Source organism: Notolepis coatsorum (assembly GCF_963971535.1).
Source record: "Notolepis coatsorum genome assembly, chromosome: 8".
Lineage (NCBI taxonomy): Eukaryota > Metazoa > Chordata > Actinopteri > Aulopiformes > Paralepididae > Notolepis > Notolepis coatsorum.
This window is the reverse complement of record NC_140172.1, coordinates 49596548-49620890: the sequence shown is the minus strand read 5'-3', so window position 1 is coordinate 49620890 and position 24343 is coordinate 49596548. Positions and strand designations below refer to the sequence as shown.

At 42.5% G+C, this 24343-nt stretch overlaps 1 protein-coding gene across 1 annotated transcript in view; it reads left to right on the top strand.

Moving 5' to 3' along the window:
- The window catches only part of postna (periostin, osteoblast specific factor a), a 63453-nt gene extending 39532 nt beyond the window's left edge, over nt 1-23921 (top strand). Inside the window, 15 exon segments of the mRNA XM_084320722.1 lie at nt 1442-1576; nt 2192-2340; nt 2929-3065; nt 3871-4001; nt 4964-5094; nt 8959-9061; nt 9896-9963; nt 10497-10542; nt 10624-10662; nt 19415-19855; nt 20001-20054; nt 21027-21107; nt 22745-22831; nt 23434-23469; nt 23819-23921. Coding sequence (XP_084176848.1) covers nt 1442-1576; nt 2192-2340; nt 2929-3065; nt 3871-4001; nt 4964-5094; nt 8959-9061; nt 9896-9963; nt 10497-10542; nt 10624-10662; nt 19415-19855; nt 20001-20054; nt 21027-21107; nt 22745-22831; nt 23434-23469; nt 23819-23877 — 1697 coding nt within the window. The 3' untranslated portion in view covers nt 23878-23921.
- Nucleotides 23922-24343: the final 422 nt, after the last annotated feature.

Below are 24343 nucleotides of genomic sequence, written 5' to 3'. Positions count from 1 at the left end.
AATCCTTCTCTCAGTCTCAGCTCTCAGCTCACACAGGAGCCTCCAGGGGGTTGTAATGGACCTACCATGCTGTCTACCCCCACGCTTACAGCTGATTTATGGTGCTCGACACTCGACAACTGTCGCTGAACAGAAATTAAAATGTCCCACAACGTTTTGTAATTGGCGCTTTTGGCAAAAGGTTTCACTTGTCTCCGTGGTAACAAGACGCTATATCCTCCTGACCATTTGTGCATTTTGTATCCTCCTAATAAGTTATTTGTGCTACATTGTATCGTCTTCTTCTTCTTAATTTAAAAGGAATCGATTTTAAATTGACTTCTACTGAGAGAGACTTGCTGTGACAGCGTGGAGCCTGGCCTGTGGAAGTTAGCCGCCAGAATATATCACTGTTTCAATCATTCTGTCAGAGGTTTGCCGAGCTGTATGGAAGGCTTTGCAATCAGAGTTTCGAGGGCCACCACATTTGCTTCCCACCACAGCTGGCAGTGATTTATTCCTCTTACAAGGGGACCAAATCCTTATGGGAGTGAACACACCCAGTAACAAGTCACAACAATGGTGTATGCCAGTGCAGAATAAAGATGGGCTGGTGCCTTTTCGCTCTGTTTAAAAAAAGAGAGGCTTGAGCCATGGAGGGAAGTAAAGCTTACAATAAGCTCCCTGATTGTCTCTGGGGTTTTGTGGGTTCGCAAGAGTTCACTTGTAATTAAATCTGCATGGCATCAATTCTGCACCCCAGTTCCTCTTTTCTTTTGACATTTGGACTCAGTTGGAGGTGTACTTCTATATTTAAATGTTGATAGAAGTGTCTAAATATGACCTGGAAGACAAATGAGAACACTTATAATGAAGTATACTTTGTGTGCGTGAATGTGTGTGTGTGTGTGTGTGTGTGTGTGTGTGTGTGTGTGTGTGTGTGTGTGTGTGTGTGTGTGTGTGTGTGTGTGTGTGTGTGTATTGTTCCATGTCAAGTACATTAACCATCGTGAAGTAGAGAGCAAGATAGTAAGCATAACATACCTGCACTAATATATAATATATTTTGCCATGATGTTAAAGACATCTTAATACTGTGTGTTCTGCCAGTCATTCATCTATACTCTCCATATTTGCTAAATTAATTGTGAACTAGCTCGAATAAGTTAACACCAAAACAAGTACAAGATTTCCAAGATCACTTTTTTCATTTGTCAATTATGTTAAGTGACAAATCAGCTTTTAGTATCCTCACCCCTGGTTCTCCTCATGAGGTTGATAGCAGGTTAATGGTGGTGCTATTGTATGGTAAAGCGCAGAGCCTTACATCCATATTTATGGGATGATCAAAGCTAAACTTTCCTTACGTGAATAATTTGTGTCAGAAAGAAGGATGTTCAACTGTCCATAGCCTGCCCATGTGTGATTATCCTCCTTTTGTCTTTGTGTTTCTCCTAATAAGCCAAATTGGTGATAGAGCTGGTGGGAGAGTCCCAGAGCACCTTTGGTGACATGGTGTCAGAGCTGGGCCTATCGGCTGCCATGGCTCCACAGACAGAGTACACGCTATTGGCTCCCCTCAACGCTGCTTTCACCAGTGAGTTTACTACAAACAGGGTCATACTGTACATCTTAAATATATATTATATATATATACATACAGTATATATATATATTTATTAAATGTTTTCCCCCACATTATTATTGGTTATAGGTTTTAAGGATCATGGTGGCAGAGTGGTTAGCACTGCTGCCTCACAGCAAGAAGGTCCTGGGTTCGAACCCTTTCTGTGTGGGGGCCTTTCTGTGTGGAGTTTGCATGTGTTCGCGTGGGTTTCCTCTGGGTGTGGGCTTTAATACTAACACACTACTATATTTGTTATTGTGTTCTTTGTATACATACAGTATAGTTGCAGACATGAATTATGTTATGGGAATTATTTTAAATTAATCTTAAAAAAAAAGATTAAAGATTAAATCATCCACAATTTGGATATATTAATTAATCCTTTTTCTTTTTCAGATAAATAAAACAACCCACTAACAGCTACAAGGGTGGAAGATTAAATATTTTACAAATGGGCTTTAATACTACACTACTACTATTTGTTATGTTGTTCTTTGTAGACATACAGTATAGTTGCATGTGTTGTTTTACGGGAACTGTTTATCTAATCTTCCACCTGGTCGTTGCCATCTCTGTGTTTGATAGATGAGGTGATGTCGATAGACCAGAGCGTGCTGAAGGTCATTCTGGAGAACCACATTCTGAAGCTCAGATACACACTGAGCGAACTCTACAATGGGCAGCAACTGGAAACACTGGCTGGCAAACTGCTTAGAGTCTTCATCTACCGCACTGTGAGTTACTGTAACTGTGTGTGTGTGTGTGTGTGTGTGTGTGTGTGTGTGTGTGTGTGTGTGTGTGTGTGTGTGTGTGTGTGTGTGTGTGTGTGTGTGTGTGTGTGTGTGTGTGTGTGTGTGTGTGTGTGTGTGTGTGTGTGTGTGTGTGTGTGTGTGTGTGTGTGTGTGTGTGTGTGTGTGTGTGTGTGTGTGTGTGTGTGTGTGTGTACACTACAGTATGTGCATCTGTTTGTGTGCGTGTGTGTGCACATTGGAGAATCAAAAAGAATTGTGTTGGAGAAAGAAATAGATTTACTCCAAATTGGAAATCTGAAAGCTATTATCGTGTTCATATCGTGTTAACAATATAATTCCCGCTGTCTTTCAAGCGCAAATTGGTGTAATCAAACAGCTAATTGACTCGACTCTGGGGGCAGATTGCGTGTTCTGGATATTTCTGACCTTTGCATTACCATGTTCAAATCAGCTTGCTCTCATTCCCTCACTAGACGTTCTATTGCCACGTAATCCAAACAGAATTATTCAGTTGCCCACCCGCTCAGCTAAATAGCTACCAGATCCGTGGATGTTCTGTCGTCCCTCCAGGCCGTGTGCATAGAGAACGCCTGTATGGTGCGTGGCAGTAAGGAGGGAAGTAACGGGGCGATCCATCTCATGAGGAATATCATCAAACCAGCACAGACCTCCATCTACGAGATCCTGGTGACTGACGGACGCTTCAAGTAAGAGCTATTACTTGCTCTCTGAGTACCTTAGGATGGTTGTTTTATTGACTCACAGAATATCCTCCTCCCCTTTCTCTGCTTCTTCTCAATCACATGGGTCCAACCCAGATCCCTCATTTTGAGATGATATCAACATATGAAGGCAGGGACATTAAATGTATCCATTTGATTTATCCATCAATTGAGATACCTTTAAAAAAAATTAAATTTACCTTTACCCCTTTCCCTATAGACCACTGCAACACTTCCGGGATTCTGAAATCATGGGGGAGAGAGCGGGGGGAGAAAAATAATGAATGTGGATGAGAGCCTTGACATTGTAGCTACGGCTGTGGGGGTGCTGGAGACATGATCCAATATCCTTTTATACGCCTGAGTCTCCTGAACACAGCGTGACCAATTCCAAGTCGATCTGCACTTTCTCTGCAGAGCTATAGCTAGTCACTGTTACGCACCTACTCCCGAACTACTCATGCGCAGATTGCCCACAGAGTCCAGGTTAATCAATCTGTGCATGCGTAGTTCTACAACCACTTAATATGAAGGCTCTCATCCAAATTCATTAATTTTTTTCCCCCGCTCTCTCGTCCATGAGCTCAATGTAACGCGGAAGTGCAGTGGTCTATAAGTGAGGGCCCTTAGAAAGAGGCGGGCTGTAGGCATAGGCAACCAATGCTTGATTTGCTTGTGGGACAGATCGGCGCTGTCAGAGCGTTTCATGGCAGCTTCGTGTCATGTGTGAAGTGTGAGTCTGTGTGTTGTCTGTGTGTTGTGACTGCTTGTTGTCCTGTCTGTGGGCTAGGATCTTCCTGTCCCTGATGGAGATCGCAGGACTGACTGAGATGCTGAAACAGGAGGGCGCCTACACTGTCTTTGCCCCGACGGACGACGCTTTCGAGGGCCTTTCTAAGGAGGACTTCTCCCTGCTCACCAGTCAGTAACGTTGCTTCACTTGCATCATTATACCTCCTACTTTACTTCCCCTCCCTTATGAAAAAAAACCAGACAAAAGTATAATGGTATTTCCATTTTTTTTGCGATATAGTGAAATAGACTAAGAATAGATTAACGAATTCCATATAAATCTATAGTTAATTACCAATGCAGCAGCTGATACTGTATCCTGCACACACACGCGTGCACGCGCGCGCTCCGTATGTAAGTATCTTCACTAAGCCACCTGCCTTACCTGCTGCATTTTAATAACCCAATCGACGAATACAACGAAAATAAGTTTGGCATCCAACCAGAGTGCAAATGTAAGTACAATAGTAAGCCGTTTCTACACTGGCTCTTAGATGTGCGCAAGCTATTGTAATAAATAAATAAAACCAACAATAAATAATATAATAATAACAAGACGGTATATGGCAGTGTGTGTGTAATGCTCACAAATCACAATGCCTCATTGAGTCAGGACTATAAATGCAAAACGTAATTATTAATTATACAAATATTGTCATATTAATTATCATTATAAATATTTAATTCCACGGATGTCTGTAGTATCGGCAATCCCCAATGACTTGTCCCAGAGAAAGCTGTTGAAACCACAGGCGCACGCACACCGGTCTGTCCGATTTACAACTGCCTTTTCGAGTATGTAAATCCTACATAAATCCTACAAAGAATTTACAATACCAAACCGTTTGAGAATGCCGAATAAGTACGTAAATCAAGTTACGAAGGGAATCCTTGGTAAGTTTTACATATGTCCGTTCGAGAATGAGGAACATTGTTTTTATTTTATTTTATTTTACTATTCTACATTCCTGCCATAATATGTATGCCATGGGCTTACTTATTGCATAATTTAATCGAAACGGTCAACAGATTATACCAACAAAATAGAGTCTTCTGTGTGAATGATTTTCCTCTCATGGTGTCATTACTAGGCGACCTGAACGCTCTGCGGACCATTCTGCTGTATCACTTCAGTAATGGCGTCTTCATCAATGGGGGACTGGAGACAGGAGTCACTAACTTGCTGAAAACCGTCCAGGGCAACAACCTACAAGTGTTGTCTGTATGTATACCTTCAGCCGTCCTCTATGCGTGTGTGTATGTGTGTGTATGTGTGTGTGTGTGTGTGTGTGTGTGTGTGTGTGCGTGCGCCTCGTTTGGATGTGAAAAATACTACACACTCATGAAATCAGGACACGCAACCACTACACATGTTTGTGCAGTACTACACATGCAAGTCTGTCTGCCTGTTCTTGTCTTTGTGTATGTTTGTTTTGGTGCCTATCTAAACAATAGATTAACTTTGGCCACAGGGATGTGCAGAGTGGAAGGAGGTCTTTATCTTAATTACCGTGTCCATTTTTCACGATTGAGAACTCAGTATGAGGGCTTTATTTCTCAAAGACAATTCAGAGCAACACAAATAATGGAATTGATCATGTCTTCAATTGACCATATAAACACACACACATATCAGAGCTGTTTTTTTTGATGATTTGATGATTTTCATGTTTCTTTTCCTGGTTCTCTGTGTTGTGGCCATATTCGCACAGTGGCCATTTTTCTCTTATGTCATGCTCAAGACGGAAATTCCTTTCCACGCTTTTGTACCATCAGTGTAAAACTTCAAAAACACGTGGGTGTCAAAATAAAAATGGGGATGTTTTTCTTAGAAAAAGAGAAAATTAAACAATTTCCCCCCAAAAGTAGTAAATTTAGAAAAATACAAGGTTTTCATCAGCGATTGTTTGCCAAAAAGACCTCTCACTATTGGCAATGCTAACACTTATAACTCGTCACATTCTCATTTAGTACAATAACAACCCCTTGCAACCATGGCTAAGTTGTTGCTTCAAAGCGTGATATACCTGGAATAAAGCCAAACCTAATGAAATCTGGCTTCCTGACCCATCTGTCAGTTTCCCCTCAGCGCCCAGTCTTTGCGTCCTGCCTCTCCCTATCGCTCTGAGAAGGATATGTTGAAATAACATTAGATCTGTTGTCGTTAACTAAATGCAGACGGGTGTACTGGAAAAATTGCAACAATATTTTTACTAACAATATTTTTTTTAACACAGTTGTACGTGTTCAGTTAAAGGTATCTAATGGGAATTTTCTTGTAAACAGCTTGCTTTTGTTTATACACATGTTATATATTATGTTTTTCACATTTCCATCAGAAATAGACAGTTTTTTGTTGTTGTTCTATATACTAGGGGCGACAGTGGCTCGGGAGGTAGAGCAGTCGTCTGGCAATCCGGAGGTTCCCGGTTCGATTCCCGCTCCTCCCAGGCAGTGTGTCGATGTGTCCTTGAGCAAGACACTTAACCCCTAATTGCTCCCGATGAGCAGGTTGGCACCTTGCATGGTTGCCTCCGCCGTCGGTGTGTGAATGTGTGAGTGAATGGGTAAAATGTGAGTAACAAATTCTAAAGCGCTTTGGATAAAAGCGCTATATAAAAAAGCAGCCATTTACCATTTACAAGCTGAATACGTTTCCTACCTCATTTAACCTCTGCAACGTTCATTCTCGCCGTTGTATTTGCTCTCGTAATGTTTATATCCCACCCGTGTTAAGTTTCACTTTCAGTTTTGGCGAAGTTTTAATCAGTCCAACCTACTTAATTTGATTGACAGGCAGTTAGCTTGTTCAATTTTGAGGAAGATTGTATATAGACCAATCAAATTGAAGCACAACGGCATGTTTACACACCTCCTTTCACGGACCCCTTTCCAACTACCGTGAGCTATAGCACTGATTTCAGCAACTAGTGGTTGAAAACATTGGATGCCTTTAACTCTTTGGACGCCACGCAGTTGAGCATCGTTTGTACTTACCATGCCGACGCTCTAAAATATAGGAATAGGTGGCGGCGTTTGCAGGGCTATAAGTATATTCTATATTATAGCTATGGATACAGTACTACGGCCCATTTGACATCGACTATCTATCGTTCAATATGCGTTAAAGAAAAGAAAATTCATCCATACATTCCCATTTTATACCGTGGTGAATATGAGTATAGTTTTAGAGTAATCCTGTCTAATCCCAGAAAACTACGCTATGCAGCAATACGTGCATTTCACTAAAGACGTTGCCGTTTCTCGCCTGTACACGCTACTATTTCTAAATCAGATTTATATTATCGGTATTATGTTTCATCATGAATGCATGAAAGGGTGGGGGGGGGGGGGGGGCGTTTTTTGATGCTTTGATCGTCACTAAAGCATAAGAAAATTAAAATTAAAATAAAAAGCATTGTGGGGTAACGTTACACACAAATGTTGTGATCGAAGTGGATTGGATCACAGCAGGATTGATACCATTATAGGCCTTACCTTCACTAGGATGTACCCCAAAAAGAATATTCCAATTATCTGATTGCGAGTCCCAGTATTGGTGTTGATCGTGTCGCCAACATAATCCGCCACACATCATGCACCAGGAGCATTTCACGCTTCTCAACAACTCAACAGTCACGCGGGACAACCGCTTCACTTGCGCGACAAAGAAAAATCCGACCGGAGACTTTTGATCGACACATAGGCCAAGATATAATGTTTCAAAGGGTGCTCGATACTGCCACCTGGGTGGATGCGGCCGGTATTGAGCTTTGGCATTCTCAGGATGATTCCCCATGTCCGTGTGCCTGTAATGAATAGAAATATCAAATAAAAGAAATAACGATGAAAACCCGACTATACTCTGGTCTGGCGCTGAACGGTTGCCGAGTTAACCCGACTTTACTCAGGCCTGGCGCTGATTGAGTTAAGGACAACAACACACCATTTTGTTAATACGTCTCACCTATGTTATCATACGTCATCATTGCTCTTGGGCAGTTTCCCAGGTGAACTCTGTGGATGTGCCGGACAACGGCCTTACTCACTCACTCACTCACTCACTCACTCACTCACTCACTCACTCACTCACTCACTCACTCACTCACTCACTCACTCACTCACTCACTCACTCACTCACTCACTCACTCACTCACTCACTCACTCACTCACTCACTCACTCACTCACTCACTCACTCACCTCCCATCAGATATTTTTTGTTATCAGTCCATCAAACTCCCATCCTCTCTCCTTCCTCCCTGTGACATCGGGTCATCAGACATTGCTTCAGCCTCAGGACTTCCTTAATGGACACAGGAAGGCTGGTTGGAGATTGTTGATTACATTGATATGTGGATAGGAAACAGACTATCTGGGCTTCTGGAGATTAATGGAGGACGCACAGCACAAACTCCCACCACATTAACATTAGTATCTTACATACGAAGCATCTTCTACAGTGAATGTTGGCAGGTTCTAAACATTTAATAATAGAAGTAATTTTACTTCCCCCAAACTACCCTGGAGCTATAAAACTAGACTGAGGCAGGAAGTAATGTGGCTGAAATTAGTGTTTTGAGAGAGAGGGGTGAGGAAGAGGAGGAGGAAGAGGAGGGAAAGTTATCTTTTGCTTGCTGAGTGTGTCCACTGCCAGTGGCAATCACACGGGCATATAAATTGCAGACTATTAACTTCCCTGGGTGGAATTTCCAGGCCTCACCTCTTAACAATGGAAAATATAGCATCTGGAACCACGAGTTTCACCCTCACCTTAGACCTGTTCATGTCTGAGTGACCACACCCAACAATGTCTAGATTCATATGTATTCATAAGTGGGTCATTATGATGATTGTGACCAATCTCTTTGTCCACTGTCATCATTTTCAATGTTACCATCAATATTGTACCCCTCTACATGTGTATGTATACCACTATATCTGTACCCCTCTACGTGTGTATTTATACCACTATATCTGTACCCCTCTACATGTGTATTTATACCACTATATTTGTACCCCACTACATGTATAATGATCACTCACCCATTAAAAACACATCATCATTGCTCTTGGCCCGTTTCCCAGGTGAATGATTCCATCCATGTGAACTCTGTGGACGTGCCGGACAACGACCTGATGGCGACTAACGGCGTGATTCACGTGGTGAAGAACATCCTCTACCCTGGAGGTGAGTCACGGACGACGTCAGTCGGGTGGAAACCTTTTGGCAGTGCTTCATATTACAATACAAAAATGACAGGGTAATAGTTGTTTGATAACTCTATGTTGTAAGCAACGTAGAAAAAAAACATTGAAATACCAATGTAGAACTTTTTTCTTGATGGCTGAAAAGCGGACTTTTTGAAGATACAAGCTTTTGACCTGAAACTGAAAGCATCAACCAGGGGTGAAAGTATGGGTACCGTCTCAAAATCGTACTCAAGTAAAAGTCAGAGTATCTGGCTAAAAACACACTTGAGTAAAAGTTAAAAAGTTTCTACTTTTAAATGTACTTAAGTACTAAAAAGTTTTCTGACTGTCTATTCTTCTGATAGCAGGTGTTTAATCAAAGATCCCCCCTTTCTAGTCTTGCACAAGGACCAATGAGTATGGGTATGGGCGGGTCAATTTTCCATTGATGGGCTGTTTTTAAATAAAGTGCTGCCGCAGGATTAATAGCGTTAATGTTATTTCGGCCAGAGAAACAAATATACTAATTAAAATGGTTGAACCTGCAAGATTTGTACTTTGTACTTTGTAGGTCTGCATTTTAAATGTAAGGAGTAAAAAGTATGTTTTTTTTTCTCTGAAATGTAATTGAGTAAAAGTACAAGTACAAACCTAATAATACTCGAGTAAAGTACAAATCCCCCAAAACAGTACGTAAGTATTGTAACGAAGTACAATTACTCAAGTACTTTACACCCCTGGCATCAACACACTACAATGTTCCCTGAGGAGGACAGTGTTTAAGATGTGCGCAACACATTGTTTCATATTGATTACTGCGCATGACTTGCAGATCTCCCCGTGGGCCGCGAGGACCTCCTGGTGATACTGAAGAAGCTTATTAAGTACATCCAGATAAAGGTAGAGGAACTGCAAAGTAATCAGCATGATAAACAGTGGATGTAGGGCTGGGTGGTATGTCCTATTAAGGTAAGCTATACCTTTTTACTACCGTTATTAATTATAACTTTTTTTAACCAATATTTTAAAATGAAATTGAATGATGACAATTTTAGACATCGTCATGTAAACATAACAAAACAATCACTTAACAATGTAATATGTAGGTATAGACGTTTTTTAAAGTGACAATAACAACAATACCATTCTAAAAGGACCCAAGTTTATTTCCTGTTGCAATGTTTACTAATGCAATAACTGACAGGAAATACACTTGGGTCCAAACTGTCCCCAAGCAACACAAGTCCAGTGAAACCATTTGAAAAATATCAAATGTTGTCCTACAGGATAAAATACCATATCGCCCAGCCCTATGTGGATGTGTTGAAACTAACAGGCATTACTTTGTTTACATCTCGTTCATAGTTCATTTAATTTATATTCAGTTCATCCCAACGCCCCATTCCTGTCATGCCTGCTTCTTTGTTCTCTAGTTTGTGTCTGGATTTTCCTACGCTGAGATCCCGCTCACCTTCTTCAGTAAGTCCCCCTCAACGCTAGAGTCCTCATGTGTCTTTCAATCACTGTTGTAGCACAAAAATGAACAATTATCTTTTACAGAGAGGACCATCACCACGACTACCCATGTTATCGAAACAGGTAATGAAACCACTATTTACTCTGAGATGAGACTAAAGGTCAAGTCAAAAACTAACGTCTTGGTTAAAGAAGACATGCATGCTAGGTTTCCTGCCATCACACTTGATCAAGATTACATTACTGGAGTTGGTCCCCGGGCTTCACACTGTGTGGCTGCTCACTGCTCCTAAAGAGTTAGGATGGGTCAAAATGCAGAGGACAAACTTCCCCATGGGGATTAATAAATGTACAACTTAACTTATCAATTTAACTTAACTTCATTTAATTAATGGCCTCCTCATATAATGTTCATGGTTTAGAACAGCCTTTTTAGATTGTGGTCCCTAAAAACAGAGGGATGCCCCTTTTTTTGCAACCCTCCAAGCATAGACAGAATAGTGAACTATACTTTCCCATCTCAGGCTCCCATTTCACTTGATTAATAATTGAAGGGAAGCTCTGGACTTCAAATATTCATTATTTCATGAGAAAACAAACAAACAAACAAACATGATTAATCAAATTTGACCAAACATCTTTCACAGCAAAGAAATATCCTTACAACCCCAGGGAAATCCCGACGCCCCCAGATTAGCCTTTAAAGGGCCCCTATTGTAGAAATGGCTTTTCCCTGTGTTTTGCATTGTTTTTTACACAATGAGGGGCTGTCTCATCGCTAATTATTGTATTTGTCTCATAAAAGCGACTCGCTCGTTACAGGCACAGAAACAGACCGTTGAGAACAGGACTGAAACAGAGGGGTATAGAGGCTGCTAGAATGTATAATCTGAGTGTTTTTTTTTCCCAGTACAAAACTTCAAAGACATGTTTAGGGGATCTCAAAGACCTATATTAACTTGTTGAAAAGTCTATAATATGGGACCTTTAAAACTGTCTCATGTCTATTTCTCATACAAAAAACAGCCCACCCATATGTTCTTTATCTGATAATAACAGAGCCCTTTATGAAGTCCTGTCTGAAACCACATGGACAGTATCTCCCTACTGGATCGCTCCCAAAGTCCTTTCTTTCTCCGGTCCCTTATTATCCAGCCTTGCAGTTGGCCAAGTCCACTTGGATCTCTTGACATTCTTTAATCAGTATCCTATGGTGATGAGGTAATTGGGCTGTCACAGCCACGGTTAGAGATCACAGAGTACTCTTGGACCGCGTGCGTTCATTTTGGTCCCGTCCCGGCTCAGTCCCCCCCTCCAGCCTGAGCTGCCTGATGGTATTCAGTCGTGCTGTATTGGGTAACATGGGGAGATAAAGTCGTGCTGAGGTGATCAGGGAGAGAGAGAGAGAGAGAGAGAGAGAGAGAGAGAGAGAGAGAGAGAGAGAGAGAGAGAGAGAGAGAGAGAGAGAGAGAGAGAGAGAGAGAGAGAGAGAGAGAGAGAGAGAGAGAGAGAGAGAGAGAGAGTTCATGCAGATGTTTTATACACCAATTATGACATTAGGTTCAGATAAGCTGTGTTCTGATGCCGGCTTGTTATAATAAGACCCTTAATTCAGTGTAGTATATTATGGCTTACTAGAAGTTTCACTTCCACAGTGATCTGTGGTTAGTTATGACTTCTACTAATGTATTGCACATGCAAATATGAGGCCATTTGAAATGGAAGAAGGGAAAATAAAGATTAGTTGTGGTTTTGATCATACACTGACTTAAATGATTTATACATTCAGTACAAGCCACACAATGCTCTATTGTGCTCTCCCCCCCCCTTTCTCCTTCTTTCTTGTTCTCTCTCACACACACACACACACACACACACACACACACACGGACGGACGGATGGACGGACGGACGGCAGACAGACAGACAGACAGACAGACAGACAGACAGACAGACAGACAGACAGACAGACAGACAGACAGACAGACAGACAGACAGACAGACAGACAGACAGACAGACAGACAGACAGACAGACAGACAGACAGACAGACAGACAGACAGACAGACAGACAGACAGACAGACAGACAGACAGACAAATAGATATGGGTCCTCATATAACAGGAATACTAGTATGTTTCCATGAGACTGGGTCCCTGAGTGGGACTACATTTAATTATTGAGATCCAAGCTGAAAAAGTTCAACGGACCCTGAATTAAACAAGTGGGAACGTTATCATCTGGTCTTTCAGGTATTTTATCAAGTCAAAGACCGATGAGTATGTCCAGGCAAGCAAACAAACCAATCGACCTATCTCAAACACGCCCTCATTTCTTGATCCTCCACTCTGTTGCTTCCCTTGGACTAAGAATCAAGAAAAGAGGGTGGGTCTGAGGGTCCATTATGAAGCACATACAGTGTTGTACCCTCTGCCATTTGCTTTGAAGAAGAAGGTCTTCTCAGTCTGGCAGTGATTACTTGTCTATAGAGGTTTCAGGCAGGAGAGTAGTGTCTCTCCGATGCCAGAACAACATCTGTCAGCTTTCATCTATTTATGGCTGATCATAAATACTGTCACTCTTCTTTATTTATTTATTTATTTTACTATTCCCTTAGAAGCACAGAATGAATAAGAAAACCTTAGTTTGACTGCAGTAACAGAAACAAAGGATATTTGTGAGGTTTAAAAAACTAAAAATAATGAAACTTTATTAAATAATAAATGACTACTGATCACAAAAAAATGCCAAAAATGTAAACATGATCAAAAGTAAGTAGAATGTAACATCAATGATCATTACAACATTAAATAATTCTGTGTCACATACTGTATAGTGAAATATATAGTTAGCTTCGTTATGCTTGAATGCTTTCATCGGGACACATGTCATTCCATTTGGACTTATACAGTATGTGTTAAGTAAGCAATACTGGGTCATGCTAGGTTTATTGGCAGCGGTATGCTGTGGTCATAAGAATGAGGCTGTAAGGCGAGTTCCAATAGATTATCACACCTGCACTAATAAACCACCAAATAGCACAACCTTGAGTATAAATCAGACACATCCGGGTACTTCGGCTTTCTTTGTGGCCTGGCCACGCCTCCTTTCTGGGGGAAAACACAGACTCCTTTCCTATTGGCTGCCATTGTATTTGTATTGATTGTATTTGGCCTGTATACAAATTCGGCAGAACACGTACATTGTTTGAAAAGTTTGTTTTGTTAGTGCATCATGTTAAGTCAAGCAATTACCTTCCAACACTGGCCACATTGACCATTCGCGTCATTGTGAAAAGTTAGGTTTGAAAAGTGACTGCACTGTAGTTTACAAAAGCACTTTTGTGTACAGTACAAACATATTCCAGGCTTATGTTTGGTTGACTGTGCCTCAATGTGATTTAGCTTTTTCTTTATTAACAATGACATAAGATAGAATGATTGTTAAGAATCACATGTAAATATGTTTTGTGAACTAACTTAGCAAATGTAAACAACCCCCTCCCTCCCTGCTATTCCATAATGCTTCCCCCACTTCTCTCTGTACCTCATGACTGATCTGTTTGATTCCAAACATGCTTGGTTCTCATTAGAGGTGACCAAGGTTAAGACGTTTCTGGAGAGCGAGGTTCACATGGAGATCAAGAAAATCATACAGGGAGGTTAGTTGGAGAAGAGAAGACAAGACTCACCCGGACCGATGGTGGATGCAATGGCATGAGCACGTTTATGCCACAAGTCTTTTGACTCCTTTCCAATTAACAATTATCATTGTATTTGGCCTGTATAAAAATAAAGCAATTACTTAGTCGTGCTAACTTTTCTTTGTGATCAGGCATGGCTCTTCAGTCTTCCCCTATGGTATTTCCCCATTCAGCTGCAGGATATTTCCTCATTTCCCTACCTGGACATTTAATATAACCATGGGACGGGGTTGCACGCCGTGCAACCGGCTCTGTGAGCAGAAGCACACGCACACACATGCACGGATGTGCACGCACGTGCACACAGGAATGCGCTGCACTCGACTGATGCGCCAACTCGCTAAGTACCCACCTGGCTACTTTGCATAACAATAGCGCCGGTCGCCAGGTGTGTTCAAATACGTTCTCAGATACATTCACACAAAATGTGTGAATGAAATGTTACATTCCATTCGTAGAGGCAATTAGGCACTGGCTTTAGTCTGTGCTTATGCGAGGGAACATTTATGCGCATGCGTGGGAGCGCGCGTCATTAAAACACTGTGCAACCAGCTTTGAAATCAGCAACGCAACACTGAATATAGCGCTTATGAATCTCCAAGTGACAGCTTATGAATGCTTATGAATCTCCAAGTGAAGATATAATGACTATTTCTGGGCCTCGATAGTCTTCAGTATGATTTATATCCCTGTGTTTCATCATAAAGTTGTAGTTTATGAACAAACGCTGTCTAATCCCAGTTTATTCCCTGGGGTTGTTTCCCCCAAAAAAGGCGTGGCGATCAAAATTCAGTGTGAATGACGTATTGCCGGTCTGATGTATGTTGTTGTTGTTGTAGTTTGTATTTAAATTCTCCACCAACAACAATTAGTTCTCCATTGCTAAACAATGTGAGGTACATGTTAGATTTACATTTTGTCATTTAGCTGACGCTTTCATCCAAAGCGACTTACAAGTTCTGTACGACAAGTCAGCAGGAAGGGCACAACTCTTACAACTGAGTAACAATGTTCATCAAACAATGCTGAAACTTGGGTGCTGCAGTGATGAGTACATAGTAGTAAAGACATGTTAGTATAGTAGTGTGCATGATAGTAGAAGACAGTAAGAATATTAGTTCTATTTTTTATATATTTTTCATTTCGATTTCATTTGAAGAAGTGTGTTTTTAGTCGACGGCGAAAGATTGATCTGGTTTGTTCCACCATTGTGGAGCGAGGACTGAGAATAGGCGTCTTCTCTTTGATGACCCTCCCGGAGCTCGAATAGGAGTGGGTCTGAGGCGGCCAGAGGATGTAGAGCGGAGGGGTCTTGAGGGTGTGTAGTTAGAGACCGTTGACCGGAGGTATAGGATTGAAGTGGATTCATGCGGCGATGGGGAGCCAATGCAGGTCCCTGAGAAGCCGGGGTAATATGGGCTGACTTTGGTAGGTTGGAGATCAGACGTGTGGCTGCGTTCTAAATTAGTTGAAGAGGCTTGGTGCCGGTGGTTGGTAGACCAGCGAGGTGAGACATGACTGTTGATTGGACAAGGAGTTGGATGGCTTATTTTGTCGGGAAAGGGCGGATCCTTCTGACATTGCTCAGGTTCTTGGCGGTCGGGGACAAGGCTGCGGCTACATTTTCCACTGTGATGGAAAGGTCGGTCAGCGGGGAGGATTTGGCCCGGCAGGTGGAGCAGTTCCATTTAGCTTAGGTTCAGTTTGAAGTGGTTGGTCGTCATCCAGGCGGAGATGTCAGACAGGCAGAGATCCGCTCAGAGACATGGATATCTGAGGGAGGAAAGGAGAGGAAGAGTTGAGTATCATCGGCATAGCAATGATACGAGAAGGCATGGGATGTGATAATGTTACTCAGAGATTTGGTATAGAGGGAGAAGAGGAGGGGTCGAAGGACAGAGCCCTGGGGGATACCCGTCTGAAGGGGGCCGACAGGGACCCTCTCCATGATACTTGGTAGGAGCTGTCGTCGAGGTAGGATGTCAGCCATGCCAGCCAGAGCCGGCCACTCCCATTCCTGGATCTGATGGTTGACCGTGTCAAAGGCTGCCGACAGGTCCAGGAGAATCAGGGCAGAGGAGAGGCCCTTCGCTTTTGCTAAATGGAGAGCCTCTGTGACCGCTATGAGGGCCATCTCTGTGGAGTGACCAGTCCTGAAGCCTGACTGATTAGGGTCTAGGAGGTCATTCTGTAAGAGATATTCAGTAAGTTGGTTGGATACAGCATGTTCGAGTGATTTAGAGAGGAAGGAGAGAAGAGAGACAGGACGATAGTTGTCTATGACAATGGGGTTTATGGTTGGCTTTTTTTAGGGGTGTGACTCTGGCTTGTCTTAAGGAGGTGGGAAACACCCCCGAGTTGAGGGAGGAGTTGATGGTTGTCGTTAGGAATGGGAGGATGTCTGGTGCTATGGTCTGGAGGAGTGGGGAGGGTATCGGGTCCAGCTGGCATGTAGTGGGACGCTTCGATATTAACAGTGTCAGGGCCTTGGCGTCTGTAATGGGAGAGAAATATGAGAGAGTAAAGGATGAGGTTCTCAATTCAGGCTGAGAGGAGGGTGGAGGTTGCCGTATCTGTGGGAAGAGCAGAGAAAGTCTCACTCAAAGGTAGAGCGGATAGGATGACGGAGGAGAGTGTGGAGGCAGATAGGGAGTACAGGTTGCGTCTGACTGAGATGTTTGGGTTGGGGTGGATGGTTTGGGGTTAAGCATAATAGTTAGTGAGAAGGGTATGAAGAAGTGGTCAGATACATTCAGGGGAGTTACCATGGTGTTAATGATGCTGGAGTTACAAGAGAATATGAGATCCAAAGAGCTGCCTGCTTTGTGAGTGGGGGGCATGACAGTGGGAGTCAGATCAAAGGATTGTAGGAGCGAGACCACTGTGTCTGACTGAGAGGAGTCAGGCAGGTTGAAATCGCCCATTAGAAAGAGGGGGTTGCCATCTTCTGGGAAAGAGCTAAGGAGCATGTCCAGCTCATCTGGAAAATGCTCGAGGGGACCTGGGGGGCAATAGAGAGTAATGTTGAGATTAAATGGAATAGACAGATACTGCATGATATAAGGAGAGAGGAGAGTGACAGAGCTGGAAGTGATATTGAGTTTGTAGTCCATGAGGGACAGTTCAACAGACCAGTGCCTCCACCACGTCTGGAAGGTTGTGGTGTTTGAGATAAGTGTGTAGATAAGGCTGCCGGTGTTGTTGAATTATCTGGTGTGATCCAGGTTTCAATCAGAGCCAGAAACTGGAGGTTTTGACTATGGGCATAGGCAGTAATGAAGTCTGCTTTTCTGACAGCTCATTGACAATTCCATAAGTCTCCACATACAGTGATAGGTATATTTGTGGCGGTGGGGGGGTAAGAAAGGTTTGCCGGATTGCTCCCAAATTGCCCAAATTGGTGTGGATGGTGTGAAGCTGGTCTGGTGGAAGAGAGTGTTGAAACCCATTGTTGAAGGGGATAGGTGTGAGTAGCAGGGGAAAGGGTGAGGAGGAGAGATAGAGAAAAGCCAAAAGAGGAAGGGAAAGAAACATTTCTAGAATAGGATAATGGTCTACTTAGCACTCTGGTCGGTGTCCTCCTCAGGCTGCGGTTACATTATAGCCAAAACGATTTCGTTTCATTTCCTTTTTCAGAACACTGTGTATTGGCAGGCAAGTTAGACATTGTTTGTCTCGTGAGCACCGAGTGATGTATATACATGTAGTACAACGCCAAAGCAGTAGGTGGCGATGTAGCTCAAACATGAGGCCTTTTTCGACCAATCAGAAAGGTTGAACGCGTCACTCCACGTCCTGCTCAGTCAAAACAGAAAACCACCATCTTTAAAAACCTTGCGTGAGCCATTTATAGCAACATAGCATTTATTTGTCAGCAAGAAACAAAGTGCAATAAAAGTGCAATAAACAAAAAAGGATACATTCACTGTGTGTTCTGCCTCATTTGTTGATGAAACAAAACCAACATCAACACAATTTACCACCAAGAGCGGAGAGTTTAGTCCCACAAAAAGATCTCTGATGTTGTTAGCTACATGCTAATGTGATTGGCATATCCCATTTATATAGTTAGCATTGAGGCTATCGTGGCTATCGTACATTAACGTAGTAACGTTAACAGATTTAACAGATTGCAGAATGGGTACAATACAATACGGCTCAATACAAACAATTGTTAAGGGGATGCAGACTGTTGTAGTTTGGAATGATCTAATTAATTATGGCGAAATTAAAAGCAAGTACAAAATCAATCTCTGGGAGAATGGAGTCAAATGATTATCCATCTGCTCCATTATAAAGCACATGAATAAGCAATCTGAGGAGGATGCAGCTGATATCCTGTATAGCCTGCCCATATGGCCGGTTGGTGTCGGGAGACAGCAAATTATATTAATTATAGCGCGATATTGCAAGTGACTCCCAGAAATAGTTCTGATGTTTTGGACTAATGGACGGGGTCGAGGTCCAGCCAGGGGAGAATTTGGCGTCGGTGTCTACTGCGCATGGGCGTTGGGCATGAACGGCTCCGTATCTGGATCGCGCAAATTACATGGCACTGTTGTCGGGGAGCTTTCAAAACGAAAACACCCTTTGAGCGTTGCCGCTAGGAAAACGTGTTTTCCTGCCAAAACGGCGTTGCCCTTTAACTTGGACATGCAAACAAAATTATTCGAAAATGAAACGTCGTAAGTGTAACCATGGCCTCAGAAAACTTCTCTAGGAAAACTCCTCTTTGTCCCTCTTCGTTCGTTCGCGACGCTTCGCTAACGCTAAACCAGCAACGCTTTACATTTCTATCACTAATTACTGATGTCTAACACCTGAGTCTGTGCCTTGATGGCTCAATTAGCTAAACAATGGGCAGTTTTAAACACACCCCCTACTCAAGTCACCTGATACCTGAACAGAGTTCAGCTTTAAGATTTAACTAACTGAATTAGAAAAAGCGTACCCTACGTTCCAATTTAAAGCAATGTTTCTCAGTAGCTGTCCTTATCCTTCAGCAGTTGTCAGTACAGAGTTGTTATGTTATTGCAATTATAAGCACTCACAGAATGTCTCTTGGCCAATTACAATGCATGTTTTGAACTGAATGTTCTATAATGTAGATCATCTATTTTGATATGGGTCTTTCTGTTGGTTTCTCACGGCATATTTCACCTCCATCCGTACAGTCCCGGAGATAACGAAGGTGACCAGAATCATCGAGGGGGAGCCTATCATCAAGGTGACTAGGGTCACTGAGACAGAACCCACAGTCACTAGGGTGGTCATCGAAGGGGAGCCATCCATCACCACGGTAACCAGGGTCATCCAGTCTGAGCCCACCGTGACCAAGGTTGTTGTTGAGGGCCACACCACAGTGACCAGAGTCATCGAAGGGGAGCCTTCCATCACCACGATGACCAGAGTCATCGAGAGGGAGCCTTCCATCACCACGGTGACCAGAGTCGTCGAGGGGGAGCCTTCCTTCACCAAGTTTACCAGGGTCATTGAAGGGGAACCTGTCATCACCACGGTGACCAGAGTCGTCGAGGGGGAGCCTTCCTTCACCAAGTTTACCAGGGTCATTGAAGGGGAACCTGTCATCACCACGGTTACAAGAGTAATTGAAAGTAAGTTTCCAAATGTTCGGAGAGCTTTAATTCCTTCTTATTTTGGTTTTTAAATAAACATGTAAAAAGTTGGACAAGGAAATCCAGCTTTTACACATTTTAAAATTTGATTTGTTGACTTGAGATGTTTATTTTCCTAATGAAGCAAATAGTGGAGAGCTGGACACAGAAAGTGAACTGAAGAAGATTCTGGATCAAGGTCAGTTTCCATCAACATACTTCTTCAGAAGAAGAGCACTAGTAGATAAAATCCATTGTCATGCATCTTCCATTGAAGCTTCTGACAAATGCATCAATGTCCATGTTGATCATGGCTCATTGAGCGCCATTGTCATTGTTTGATTTTCATTTCACCTCTTTTCTTCAATGATGTCAAATCAATCATCATCACACATATCCATTGTGTGATGTGAATGAGCTGAGTGCTTTGCGAAGGTTCATTAATATTGATGCCTTTTCAAACCATTTCACTAAATTGGTGGACCACTCTCATGCCTTAAGAGAAAAATCTATCATTTAGGCTATTCATTGAGTAAATTATTGATTTGAATAGAATGTTTAGTATCTTTATTTCTTAAGGCACTGAGTAAGTCCAGCGAACTACACTGTTCCAAAGTGCTCATTCAACATTGACACATTACGTGTGATCCATAACGCTGTTTCTCACATCAGAACTGCTATCAGATGACAGAATGTATGTCCATTCTAATAAAGATGCACTATGAATTTTGGGAGAGTCAGAGAAGTGATACAAATTTGAAAGTATATTATCATTATTATCATAACCAAATAAACAAACTATCCTCTGAGGGAACACTGTTTGAAACTAGAACGCTACCTGGAAAGTGACTGCACTGTATAGTTTTCAAAGGCACTTTTATGTACAAACATATTCCAGGCTTGTGTTTGGTTGACAGTGGCTCAATGTGATTTTCTTTGGTATTATTAACAATGACATAAAATAGAATGATTGTTAAGAATCACATGTAAATATGTTTTGTGAACTAACTTGCAGGGTCTGCAAATGTAAACAAACATCCCCTCCCCCAAAATCGCCCAGTGCACCTTTAAGCAGTACTGTATATGTGTGCTATTCCATAATGCTTCCCCTGCTTCTCTCTGTACCTCATGACTGATCTCTTTGATTCCAAACATGCTTGGGTCTCATTAGAGGTGACCAAGGTTAAGAAGTTTCTGGAGAGCGAGGTTCACATGCTCCAGGAGGAGGAGATCAAGAAAATCATACAGGGAGGTTAGTTGGAGAAGAGAAAACAAGACTCATCCGATGACCTGCATGTGGTGGGACTGGGTTGTATAACTCAATGGCAGATTCACCCAAGCTCGGTATAGCTGCCTGTGCAGTAGCTGCTAAGGTTATACAGATTCGTCCAAATATGCACAGTAATTCAAAACATCTTGTAAAGGAAGAATATCAATAAACTGCCACGCAAGGGTGTATCTGCCAGTACAGTAACAATCATTCTAAACAAACAGTGTTCATTATGTCTACAACTTTTTCTGTCCCAGTTTCTTCTGAAAACAATAAAACTATATTCTCACGGTACAGCCGGCACATTTGCCAATCACGTTTATAAGTAGTGTAATTGCTGAGAAACCATAACAGAGGCAATTAACATTTTATAGCTGTGGTAGTCGCAGTGCCTCCTGAGTCCTGACCATCGCAATATTGGATGGGAATCAAAAGTCATCAACGGCAAGTAACATGATGTAATAATTGGGACGTCTGACATGGTTTACACAGGAAGCTCTTACTCCTCTGGCTCGTACAGTACATTATTTCACGTCTTGGCCAAACTCACAAAACATCACAAGCTCTCTCTGGTTTATGATGTTTTTGTAGGCTCAATAAGCCCATGTTACGCATGAAGATCAATCCAACTTGTGATTTGACTGACATAACTGTTTCCCCCCATGGACGATAAAGCAAACTGGGCAACACAATTTCCACTATGTTGGGTCTACCTCTCATGGTGCACCATGACGGTTTGGATTTCTGTCCCACTCTCCATTTGTCTCCCATCATGCATCATGCCTGTCTATCAAGCAGTGTATTTGCTTGTCTGCTTGCCGTTGTTGCGATGAACAAGGAGGTTTGGTATCTTTATCTTTTTGGGAATATTTATCAATGTTGTCTGACGTGCATGTGGGTGTGTGCATGCGAGTGTGTAAGAGTGGGTGCGTGTTTGTGTGCGTTTTACATCTGGGCTTGGGGTTGTGTCGGTGGCGGTGGCGGAGTTGTAGTCGGGGCGTTTGCTGTCAGTCTGTCCGTCCGTCAGTCAGCCAGTACATTGTTGTTAAGTCGTTAAATGACTTCCAACACCCCTTCTCCGCTGCCGCTCTGAAGGTGGAACCGGACACGCCACGGTGGTCGAGCCACATATCATCGACGGTAGGGGTTCTCCTTACATGAACACTTTTCCTCCATATAATCCAGCAGGCTTCTTTTCAAAGAAATGATCTCCTTTCTTCCTTGATGTGATACCTTGTCCAGAATTGAAGTCGAACTAAAAGTAAGAATTCCTGAAAAGGTGCAGATCTTATCCGATCCGCTGTATTGTCGGGCCGATGGCCGCTTCAAGGTGGAACGGAGAGAGTGGTGTATTTTAAAAGTGATCAGACGGAATCTCCAGAGTCTGGCTCCAGCCCCCTGGACCACCCGCTTCTCACTCATTTTCAAGTATCATCATTAGTACGGGGGGGGGGGTCTGCCTTAACTGAATCATAGAATCATTTAGACACTTTGAAAACGTGCTGAAGCGGGCGATTCTGAGGGCTGGATCCAGGATACAAACTCCATACTTGATACTGTATGTGAGGGCCCACCTCATAGCCACATCCGTATCTAATAGTTTTGTTTCACACCCCCAGGTCCAGATTTTTCCAAGATCACCACCATCCATGGGAACCCAGAACTGATCGAGGCGGAGTCAGAGAGAATCACCAAACTAATCCAAGGTGAAAAAAACAATTACCCACATTTAGTAAAAACCTTGCTCTATATTCCACTGTTGACATGCATTGATCATATTCACATGGTCAATAAGTAAAGGTGCTGTGCTTAATTTGCTGCTGTCGGGCGAAAACCTTGTTTTTCAGTTTTTCATTTTCATATTTTTCCTTGAGTTGAAAGTTGACATGGTTCTCTGTGCTGTGAACCAGTTTTATGACCTTAAAGACTCTCGAAAATACATGGGCGTCAGTCTGAATGAGGTTGTTGTTTTTCTTAATTCTTGAAAAGTTCACCCTTTTGGACTCATGAGGTTTTCACCTGACAGAATATTCTTTATCTCAAGTGATTCCAGTTGTTTTCTGAATTACCAACATACTCTACATTGCTTCATCTTACCTGTGTAGGTGTGAAGCAGTGTGTGAAGCAAAACTCTGTGTGTTCTACAGTGTGTAGAATCTATACCACAAGCATTGTGTTCTGCTTGAGTAACTGTCTATTATCTGTGCTCGACTGAGTTGTACGCATTGGCATATTGAAGTTTATTCAAGGGATTAAACTCCCGTCCTGAAAAGCATTTCCTGAGTGTGTTATATCTCTATGTTTCCAGCGGGAGGTAGACGAGCCCCGGCCAAGAGACCCCCAGGTAACAAACACGTTCATCAACACCATAGCTGGAGGGGGGGGGGGGGCGTTGAAAGAAACCTGACTAAATGTAGCATTATCACTGCCAGAAAATATGCATCATTTGAGTCAACCACCATGATATGATGTGTTACCGTTGGATTTGTCCTTTCATGTTTTTTTTCCTTTCCTTTGACTCACTCATCTTATCCATTATTTGCATTGTCATTCCTTTCCTTCGACTTATTCTCTCTCTCTCTCTCTCTCTCTCTCTCTCTCTCTCTCTCTCTCTCTCTCTCTCTCTCTCTCTCTCTCTCTCTCTCTCTCTCTCTCTCTCTCTCTCTCTCTCTCTCTCTCTCTCTCCATGGTAGCTGGGATGAGGAGGAAAGCGAGGCTGGTCAGACGCCACCACAGGCCAAGGGAGCAGTGACTCCCAACACGAGAGAGGACGCCTCGTTCCAACCCGCCACTAGATAGATGGCCCCGTGCTCCTGGTAGAGCGCAGGGGAACAGAACAACGTGGACCGACAGAGAGAAATGAGAAACCAAGTAGCTATTTCTTTATCCAAACTGCAAAAAATAATTTACAATGGCCGTTTACCAATCCATCCGGACTGTAGGTGACAAAGCGTTTAGCAATGCAATGAAATTGCAAGTATCCTACATGTAAGTAATGTATGTATGCAAGGAAAATATGGACTTTTACATTGAGGGAGAAAGTGTTGGATATTGTGACCATGGAGTGAATTACTTGTTGTTTTATTTTATTTTTTCTTGTCTTTGTAAACAGATGTCTTGGGAAGACTTGTATGCTTTTATGGTGCTGGCATTTTGCATCTCAATGAAAATAGGAATTATAGAAAAAATCTCCAAAATATGTTGTACCACTGTGTAAA